Source organism: Pyxicephalus adspersus, chromosome 6 (genome assembly GCF_032062135.1).
Source record: "Pyxicephalus adspersus chromosome 6, UCB_Pads_2.0, whole genome shotgun sequence".
Lineage (NCBI taxonomy): Eukaryota > Metazoa > Chordata > Amphibia > Anura > Pyxicephalidae > Pyxicephalus > Pyxicephalus adspersus.
Genome location: NC_092863.1, coordinates 8,696,595 through 8,707,619, shown reverse-complemented (window position 1 = coordinate 8,707,619; position 11,025 = coordinate 8,696,595). Strand labels below are relative to the sequence as shown.

The 11,025-nt window shown below is 38.5% G+C and overlaps 1 protein-coding gene across 2 annotated transcripts in view; it reads left to right on the top strand.

The window, feature by feature from the left end:
* The window catches only part of OSBPL2 (oxysterol binding protein like 2), a 74,277-nt gene that overhangs the window by 56,575 nt on the left and 6,677 nt on the right, over positions 1 to 11,025 (top strand). For both annotated transcript variants that reach the window (XM_072414453.1, XM_072414454.1), the window contains exons 4-13: positions 416 to 491; positions 2,466 to 2,600; positions 5,035 to 5,132; positions 5,213 to 5,395; positions 5,863 to 5,970; positions 6,856 to 6,945; positions 8,613 to 8,736; positions 9,584 to 9,712; positions 9,877 to 10,000; positions 10,101 to 10,191. In XM_072414453.1, coding sequence (XP_072270554.1) covers positions 416 to 491; positions 2,466 to 2,600; positions 5,035 to 5,132; positions 5,213 to 5,395; positions 5,863 to 5,970; positions 6,856 to 6,945; positions 8,613 to 8,736; positions 9,584 to 9,712; positions 9,877 to 10,000; positions 10,101 to 10,191 — 1,158 coding nt within the window. The remainder of the gene's footprint in view (positions 1 to 415; positions 492 to 2,465; positions 2,601 to 5,034; positions 5,133 to 5,212; positions 5,396 to 5,862; positions 5,971 to 6,855; positions 6,946 to 8,612; positions 8,737 to 9,583; positions 9,713 to 9,876; positions 10,001 to 10,100; positions 10,192 to 11,025) is intronic.

Below are 11,025 nucleotides of genomic sequence, written 5' to 3'. Positions count from 1 at the left end.
TGAGTGCAAGGATCTAAAATATTCATAATTAATGAATGAGTGCAAGGATCTAAAATATTCATAATAAATGAATGAGTGCAAGGATCTAAAATATTGGTGCAGTGCAGATTACTGGACGCAATGAGGAGCATGGTAGTTCAAGAGGTGCCATTGGATTTGGCTTGAATATTTTATAGAAATATTCAAGCCAATATTTTATAGCCAGCCTAGCCAGTGCTGCTGTGATTTTCTTTTTACTGGCTTGGACATGCCTTGAAACTCCCCAGGAAGTCCTGGAGTTTAATCAAGCACAAGGGAAAAATGCCTGCTTCCCTTTACCTCAATTGAGACCTGAACATGATGAAAAATGCTTTTTGTTCTTGTGTGCTCTGTTACATGTGCCTGTATTTCTAATATTTGATATATTGTCTTTTAGGACCACACTGCCGGCTCCCATGATCTCTAGAAATAATTTCAGCGTGTGGAGCATATTAAAGAAATGCATTGGGCTCGTAAGTCTGACAATATTTCTGCTGGGAATTTTAAGGAAGAAGTTCTCTACAGTTACTGCAGCTACAGACGATAGGGAAGGTTTTACTTTAAAGATAACTTGATTCCCATTTTGCAGATTTTGCACCCATTGGCTGTATAAGCATGACATTTTATGGCAGCAAGTAAAACTGAAATATCTCCCTATGGACACAGCAGATATCTGGGGATCCTGTAGAGGTGTAAGGGAAAGTGACTGTTGCCCAGCATAGAGTATTGGTTTTACAGAAAATTTTTTGTGTGCCATGGCTGGTTTCCCAGAAGACAGAAAACAAAATACATGAAATGCCAACTGAAATAGACTCCAATAACTTAAATGTGTTTGGCTCTTAAGGACAGGTGGCAGATTTTGTGTGTTTGAAAGCTCTTTAGAAGCAGACTGTTCAGTATTGAATTTTAATCTCCATGTTACGTAACAAACAGATTGATGGCACCTGGCTGCTTGTGCCCATTCCCTGTTATGTTCCTTCTGTTGTACATTAAATAATGTCGTGTAATTAAACCCAGCAGAGCTTTCTCGCTTCACACCCCTTGTAGAATGAGATTTTTGCTTGTTCCAAAACAAAGTCTTGGACCTACGGTGCTGAGACAAGGCTGATTAATATACATCATTTACAAAGCTGTATTCAAAGTGCTAGAACAGCAGCACTGTGTTGTGGAAAATCTTGGCACATTAAGCTAGCATGATGGTATGTTTTCTTTTATTATGTCTATGTGAGAGCGATCAGCAAAAAGTAGACCCGCAGAGTTCCAAATACTTTGAATGTCCCCTACATACGGATAATTAAAGCTACAGATTTCTGAAATAATCTGAAAATTCCAGGAGTTCTGTCATGCTCTTGTATTGGTCATGTGAACAGTGCCACACTATTTGGCATTAGATTAGAATTCTGTCCATCTCTAAATGAACATCGCTCCTTCAGTAGTACTGCGCTGTAGATAACCTGGCTAGGATCATTAATCAGAAACAATCCTGAGATTTGGGGAGACAGGTCTTTCTTTCTCACACTAGCCTTTTTTTTTAGCAGCCCTTTGGGGGATATATTTGTTTAGTTAAAACTATAGAATACTATAGAATGATCTGAATATTAAGTGATTGCCATGCATTAGGGTTGCTTTAATGTTGCTCCCTTGCGGTCACTCATTACATCTCCTCCTGATTTCATACTCCAGAATAATTGCTGCATGATAAATAAGAGAACAAGCTGGGTGGTGGTAATAGAAAATGATTTAATTCTAACCTCCTCCTAGTTTCTTTTAACTACTGGGCAATATGGTGGCACCCATTAGGGTGGTTTTAGGGCCTGTGTGAATGGCCTTTTATTTAAATTGTTGTGCTTCCCATATTAGTCATTGCCATACAAAGGCAGTTCTATACAGCTCCAAAGGTGATCAAATGTATCTCAGAAGAGAGTCAAGCTGCAAGCAAAATGCACCTGACAGCCTAAATATGTGTACAATGGGTTATCGCAGCCTGCTACTCATTGCTTTTTTTCGGTTCAGTTCCTGCTACAAATATATTCACAGGATCTACGAAAAAATTAATTGCAATTTGACTTCATACACATGAGAAGCTGTCCGTGAATGCAGAAAAACCTCCAGACGCTTCTACAAGGAATAAAGGTTTCTGAATGAAACATGTCACTGGTATTCACTGTACACACACTTGCACACAAGTGATAATGTTTACACTTTGTACCCACTCGGTGGGTTCAATACCTATAGACCCAAACCCGCAGCACTCTCAATGGTTGTTAGTATTTAGCAAATACAAGAAATGATAGATTCACACTGCTGATAAGCCAATGTTCCTTTCATGAATATGTTTTTCTGTCTAATTTGCCTGCATTACCCTTGCGGCAGCAACAAATTACTCAGTTCTGTGACCCACCCTCTCCCTCTAACCTTCTTTTCTTTTTTCCTCTCCCGGCCTGCAGGAACTGTCAAAAATCACAATGCCAATTGTTTTTAACGAGCCCCTGAGCTTCTTGCAGAGGATCACGGAATACATGGAGCACACATACCTGATCAACAAGGCCTGCTCCTGCACAGATCCGCTACTCAGGATGCAGGTCAGTATCTGACATGTACACGCATATGTTTTCCAGCAGACTTAGCTCTTTTTGTGCTGTAAGAGGTGATGTTCAAACCCTGCATGCTGCCCTCTTACCACAGGGTAGCGCCAGCTTTAAGCAGAGCCGCTTAAAGTTTTGCTGTCAAACCTCATAAACATCCCAACACTTTGCAGTTTGGCCTGGGATAGCAAAACTTACACACTTTGAATGCTAACCCTCACCAGCCAGTCCAGCAACTCTCTATATTCCAGGATCTAATCAGAAAGACTGTTATGTGTTCCCCTCCTAGGCACTGCAGGGTGAAGACAGAACTGAGGGTAGGTATAAACCGTAACTTTTTCTTTACAGGTTCTGCATTTTACTCCTACTAACTATAAGTGGTTTATGAAGAAAAGGAGGAGACTTAGATAGAGTAAACTTTGGGGACAACTTCCAACTTCATTTAATTCACGTGCATTGAAACTGAATTACTGGATTTGTATATAATCTTCTAGTTACCTTGTAATAGCAGGAGATTATGGACACCCTACACTGAAAATTGCATCATACCCATAATGACATACTACTATTAAAAAAAAAACAAAAAAAAACTTTTTTAATTTCTGTAGTTATATTTCAAATGACATTCTACATAAAACATGAATATTTGTTTGCCTTTAGCATTGATCTTTTCATCCTGGCATTTTTGGGGATGATCAAGTGGCCCAAGCGATTACAGCTTACATAATCTGAATGAAACTGGGCACTGCCGGGATAAGCTTGCTCTGGATACACTTAAAGTGCAGTTGTTCCCACAGTAGTGAAAGAGGCTCCGGAATGAACATCTTTCCACAAATAGAGTGGCAGCATGCCTGGGATTTTACGGAGGAATTTGGAGCACGCATGAAAGTATTTCAGGCGTGGTGCTCAGATCTGGAGGCTAGAAGAGGACAACTCTTGTGTGATTTTTTAAAATATTTTTATAGCTGCTGTAGCTGTAGTTCCCTGGAAAGCATTAACATCACTGACTGCAGCGGTTGTTTAAATAAAAACTTGAGAAATGCAGCAAATAATCTGGTATTGTTATATGTTCTAGCCTTTAGTAGAATTATAATCACTGCAATCTCATTGGTAATGACAAACCTCATGTAGTCTAATTCATCAGTGTATCATGCATGTGGCTCCCTGTGCAATGTGTGCAAACAAAATGATTAGGGAAGGTATTTTTAGGTAGCTACACCTACATCTGGAATTTCCAGTATGCTGAAGGCAGTTTGGCCATTACCAGCTGGCTTTTTTCTTTTGTTTCTTTTTAGCAGGCTGAACTGAGTTCATCAGTAAGGCCCTTCTTTGTTACTGGACATTTTCCACTGTCTAGTTCAAAATTTTCTTTTGAATGTAGATGAACATTTCTTGTTGTGTGGGTTTCAGTTTGAGTTTTTGAGTCACTGACCCCAAAAAAGTACACAGACCACATGTTCTGAGTTTACTGCCTGAATACACGTCCCATGTCAATGAATCAGAAAGATGAAAAAGAATCAATAAAGTTGCCAGCCAACTTGTGGAGGTCAGCTATGGCAGGTTTACTTTTATATATGCATTTTATTTAAAACATTTTGAAAAAAACATGTAGAAAACACAGCATAGGCAAACACATAATGAAGCGCAATATATAAATATTTTAGCATAAAAAAAAACATAGCATGGATGCTGCATCGGGATAGACTCTGTGGCTTTCCTCAACACTCGGGAAGTTCCTTGTGGCCAGGAAACAGAGATCCAGCAAGTAGTGGGGAGGGCCTAACCTTTCATATGCTTCTCCATTGAAAGTGAAATGTCACCACAATTACTCAGAGTGACAGGAATTGCTGGCACGTTGCTGCAGCTTTCACAGCAGAGAATAACACCGACTGATATAATGACTGTAAGATAATGTGTATTGCTTATTAAAAAAACAACCCACAGATAGTTGCATGCTGTAAGCTATGGATTCTGGGGACTTTACTGAAGTGGATTCCACTGTAAATTACTAACTATGTTATAAACCTATATTTTCATTCTAAATACCATTGTTACATATTCTGCCATGCCCTATAACATGTTTTTTTGGTGTCCAGCTGCTAAAATATATGTACAGACCCTTACATTTTAGCCATGCCTCCAACACATTTTCCAAGTCTAAATCAGGAAAAAAGCTGTTGGAGCTTTTCTATGTAGCTCCTTGGTAGCCATGATGTTCACATGGGTTAGTGGACACAGGAACATCATAGCAAGGGTGTTGGGTGCTGTAGAGTTGCTGATTTGTAACTTAATTGCTCTTCCATTGGAAGGAATGTTTGGATAAGTGTTACTTGTTTGTATTTAAAATTTCAAGCCATCCTATTTTCTTCTTAGATACGTTTTATTTTCTTATATTTGATGTTTTCTTTTCCTTCTTTTTTATCCTTTCCAGTCTGTGGCAGCCTTTGCTGTTTCTGCTGTGGCATCTCAATGGGAGAGGACTGGCAAACCATTTAACCCACTTCTCGGAGAAACATACGAACTGTTTAGGTAAGTTCTGATGTCCTGAGTCCTAATAAATGAGGACCGACCCAGGCCATTCCAAATGATTGATATACTGTCTTTTGCAGGGAAGACCTGGGCTTTCGATTCGTATCTGAGCAAGTCAGCCATCACCCTCCCGTTAGTGCCTTTTATGCCGAAGGCCTGAATAAAGATTATATCTTTCATGGTTCTATTTATCCAAAGCTGAAGTTTTGGGGTAAGAGCGTGGAAGCTGAACCCCGGGGAACCATCACCCTGGAGCTGCTCAAGTAAGTTTGAAAATAGGGAGGAATTTGACCAAGAAGCCCACATTTAATAAAGGCATTCTACATTTATAGGCTAGATAAATGTCTCTATATCCACACTAGATTAAGCAAGCAAAGTTTGATGTGAAAATGTATCTTTACCTTCATAAACTAATACTGTAGTTTCATGTATCAGTGCATCACCAAAGAGAATATATAAAATGAAGAAGAATGTAAAATAAGAAACTTATATCTATACCTATCAAGCTATTATTTTACTTGTAGAAGAATGTTGAGCAAATGTATTCATGAAACATTATTGAGGGATCATTGGAATACATCCAACAGAGGTATTACTTTCCCAGACCATATCTCTTTTATTCTAAACCAGGCTATGCCTTTTGGACCACACTGAGATCCTTAAAAAAATACTATACAGGTTTGGATAATAAAACATTTACACATGCTGTTGTCTCATTATTCCTTTGCAGGCACAAAGATGTCTTTACATGGACAAATCCCACCTGCTGTGTGCACAATGTGATCATCGGGAAATTGTGGATAGAGCAGTATGGCACAGTGGAGATTGTAAACCACAGGTAACATAAAATAAACCTCTGCACCCCCCGTCAAGGTATTATTACGTTTTTCACTAAAACCTTGTGTGTAATGGGTCAGGTTTACCCAATCTTTTGGCCATGCAATGTAATCCTCTCCTTCTCGTAGAATGAATATCTTAAGTAGGTTGTTGTCCCTGTACACACTTTCTTCAAAATAATGTATAGTGGTTTTGAATATGATATCTTCAAAAGAAGAAGTACAATGTAAATTAATAGTAAGCATAAAGTGCATGTGAATATTTCCATATTTAGCCAGGTGGTGTAGCATTGTCTTTTTAACATGTAATTTTATATCCCTATCTGTTGAATAAATCCCATTGTTTACAGAACAGTATCCCAAGCATAAAGATACACACTCAAACATAGAGTCAGAGCCATGACTGTCTCCCTCCTGCTGTAGAAAATTTCAATCAGAGAAAACTTGTTTGAAAGAAAACAATTTATGCCTTGACCTTTCTTTGGAAAACCCATAGTTTTCTGCAATCATGGGTGTAATAAATAATTTTTTTTTTGTAAAAAATAAATATAAAGCACTTTTTTCTAAATTTACAAATGTTAAAAAATAAATTTACCCAAATCCAATATAGTTTGTTTTCAAGATTATTGGATCTCGGTGTAAGCAATACTGTGTCTGCTCCTTCTAATTGATAACAGGGACACACACAAGGATGGTGACAGCCACACAGTCACTATTTTCTGTATTCTTTCACATGTGTATGTCAGTATGGAGAAATCATAACAGTGATTATTTTCAGGGAATAAACTCTCAGTGAAATGACTTTGGTATTGAGTTAGGTGTCCAGTTTAGATGCAAATAAAGCTCAGCCCAGTTCTTTAAACAGGGGTTTGTGTGTTTTTTTCCAGCTCGGGAGATAAATGTGTCCTGAACTTCAAGCCCTGTGGCCTATTTGGAAAAGAGCTGCACAGAGTAGAAGGACATATTCAAGATAAGAAGTAAGTACTTACCTGAATAGCTTTTTCTTTTTTCTCCTAAACTATATTAGAATAGTGGTGCCCATAAACCGGCCAATGTCATGTCAAAAATGATGGACATTGAAAGCTTTCATTTGGGCCTCTCACTTTACGGAGCAACTGTTACTTTTGTCTTTAGCGTGGCCAATTTTAAATTTTGGCAGAGTCATGATGATTGGATCAATCAATTATTTGTGGGAAAGAAAAACTTTCACTGATGATTCATAGAAGCAGTCCAACAAAATGACACGCTCTCCTGACACTTATGACAGCTTACTCTAGCAATTACAATTGAACAGAGGTAAAAAAAAAAAAGCTTGTGCCTTGACCAAGAAAACAAGAAAAAGCAAGAGGTTATCAGTAACATCTACCACCCCTCACAATCTGCACTTATTCATTTTTTTCTCCTTTTTCAGCTCTTGGGAGTAAGGACAAAAAACCTTGTGTAAGTTCTGAATTGTTAGCCATTTAACCTTGTCCTCATGTAAAAGTGCTGTCACAAAAGAAAGGAAGGGAAGTGACCTACACATTCATCCATTCTCCATGGTGTATGAACCATTTTCTATCTCAGAGACATTGGTCACCTGGAAAAAGAGAGAGTAACAACATAACAGGGGCTTTAACAATTCCTTAGTCTGCCCCATGTTTCCTACTCTCGCAATATCACATAAAAGTGAAGCAGGGTTTTTTCTAACAGGTAATGCAGAATATCAGAACTAGATCCTAAAGCTATATTGTCCCCTTGAACAGATACATTTTGATCCCTCTTAAACATGACACCACTAATCATTGCATCGAGTCTTTACCTTTCGTTTCATGCATCCTTTCCACTGCATTTGTGGCATGTGCTGTAAAGAAATGCTGATTTCAAGGTTGCTGGCATGAACTTGCCCAAAGCTAAGGAGCATCAAAACAGTTCGTTTTTATTTTTATTACTAGGGTGCACTGATCCAGGTGTCAAGTAATCAATCTTGTGCCTCAGATACTTGCGAATTGATCTAGATATTTTTTGTTTTTGTGAAATAGCAAAGGAGAAAAATGTGTAATGTGAACTCATTTATTAGATCCTGCCCAATCTGTCTTATTAATAGCTTGCAGCATGACATGCTGGCCCTGAGTATTCATCATTCACCCACACAACAGACATGTTCTGTCAACATCCAGTTGATGGACAGTGCATCTGGCCTTGACTTCTTACTAGAGAAGTCCTTCTGGAAGGGACAGATGAGATCCCTCTCTCTGCCATAGCCCAGAGCTCTCTTATTTGTTTATGTTAGTGGGAAGTCAAGGCTTGACTGACAGGCTCTGAACACTGCTGCCCAAATCAATTTTATTGCTCAAGCTTAGTCTGGGTACTTCAGTACTTTCATCTTTTAGCCACTTTAATAACTTGACTTTCTGTTATTATGTCAGAGGGATCTCTGCTGTAAGGGGAAGGAAGTGGCTGGGGACAAGTGAACAAAATATGGTAATGTGATCCAGCAAATACTGCATCCTTTACTGGTTTATCATAATGTTATTTTATAATTTACTGCAGTCTAATTTCACAAAATAAATGTTCGGAGGATTATTTTCTGTTGATCATTATTGACTGAACCGTTTTCCACAGCATTCATCACATTAATACATGATGTTGTTTTTTGTTATAGCAAAAAGAAACTATGTATGATATACGGGAAGTGGACAGAGTGCTTGTGGAGTGTAGATCCCGCCACATTTGAGGCTTACAAGAAATCGGAAAAGAAGGGAGGTGAACCGAAGAAAAACAAACAGGTGAGAGGGTTGAGTAAAACTTCACCTGCTGTCTTTACCAGGACTGAAAATGAAAGACCACCTGGATTTATTTTAAAGGCAGAATAACTAGCAACTCGGACACTTCCAAAAGCTAAATGAAACAAAAGATTTGGCACAGACACTGTCAAGACTTGGGGTTAATACTTGACTAGTCAGACTCATTCCAAAGAGTAAAGAATAGAGGAATTAGGTTCTCATGAAGAAATAAGGTTAAGCTTCTTATATCCAAACTCCAGGCTACCTGCTCTACCTCTGGTAACTCCTACTAGTTGTATTTATTCTTTTTTTTTTAACTTTTCAAAAATCTTTATGCTAAGTGATGCTGCAGAGTTATTCTATTTTTCCCTTTTTTCCACGATGGGCAGTTTCCACTGATGCATAGAGCCGCACTGATGTAATGAAATCAGTGCCACGTCTTGCACCATCATGCTCTATATAAGGATGGGGGGCTTAGGAGCAACTTTGACGTGACACATCAGTGCCATTCTCTCTACTAACTAGTAAATAAAAGAGGGGTCATAGTGATGTCCAATTAGGAGGGGCTATTACAGAAGAATCCCCATTCTTGCTGACATTTACCAATGAAAAGGGAGTCTTGTGGCCAAGAAGTACTATAGGGTGGAATTTTGTTTAGGTGAGTATTGCAGCCTAAATATTTTTATGTATTTTATACAGCACATAGGAGACATAAGGGTATCCGCGCTGGACTATCTCTCATATCTTATTTGCAGGTTGAAGAGGAGGAGAGATCAGACCACCAAGACTAGCTGGGAGCTGCGAAGTAAAAAATAAATTATTCATTTTCTCCTATTCTTGTTGCCTGCAGAACGATGAAACTGTGAATCCAGACACTGATGAAGCTGATGATATGCCAGAAGTCCAGGAGACTGTGCAGGTCATACCTGGCAGTACCCTTTTATGGAGGATTAGTAGTCGACCTTCAAACTCCACTCAGGTTACCGCAGAATCTTTGTTTATTCCTAATTTGTATTCTGTAATCATTTTAGCTCTTAGCATAGCTATATTACATAATGAAAGAACAATTCCAAACTTGATTAAGTTTTTCTCCTGTGAATTGAATGACTACATTTGCTAACTTTCTGACTTGTTCATTTTAAGATGTACAACTTTACCAATTTCGCTGTGGCTCTTAATGAAATAGACAAAGACATGAAAGCAATATTGGCCCCCACGGACTGCAGATTAAGGCCAGACATCAGACACATGGAGAACGGGGATCTAGGTAAATACTGGGTCCACCTTTCTCATTTCTATGGGTATGTGCTGCAGATAGAATTGGTTTGATCGCTTTTGTATGTGAATGATCTTCCTTCTCCTTTCAGATCAGGCTAGTAAAGAGAAGGAAAGATTAGAAGAGAAGCAGAGGGCATCTAGAAGGGAACGAGCTAAAACAAATGAAGAATGGAGAACAAGGTATTGGATTTACAAATACATTCTATGAACTCACAGCATTTAAAACTGCATGACTCTAGCTGCTCTCTGGAAAACTGCGATCCATCCTGCTATTCGGAGAGTTCAGAGTCTGTTCTCTGTTCAGACATGTATAATTTTGTTAGACTACCTATTGCCTTCCCTCCTCTGTCTTTGTGTCTTAGGGCCACCAAAGAGTTTTAACTGAATTAGACCCTAAATTTTCCATAGTTTTAGTAAACTTGGCATCATTACGGTATTTTTCAGCGACCCAAAAAATAGTCCCTTTCTTTTGTACTAAAAAGCTTTTTATATTTAAATTAAATTTGTGACATTCTAATTCACACCCACCAGTGCTAAATATTAAAACAAATTGTGTTTTAATAAATGTATTACTTTCTACAGTAATATTTGCCAGTCGACTAGTGAATTCTCTGAAACAATTGCAAATATTGTTTCATCTGTATGACTTTTCTTTTTAAACTAACTTAGTTTAAGGCCCAACTGAACCCACTGTATTTATTAGTGTAATGCAGTCAGGCTGCATATACAAAAATATACATGCTACCCCCTTATTTTTGATAAAAAAGTGAGGATTAAAATAGGCTGTGGAGGCAGCAGCTTGGAGTGGGAGCTTTGCTGTTAGTCACAAGCAGCAACCCCATGTTCTGCCCACACTGCAGGCTGCTCCAGTCCACCGGCTCCTTGTGCAGCCCCCGGGTTGTATGTGAGAGCAGCAGCCTGATTTTCCAAGCTCTGCCAGCACAGGGTATTGCTGCAGAACTTAAAACAAAATAAAAGACCTAAGTATGTATTACTATATATAGCAATATTATA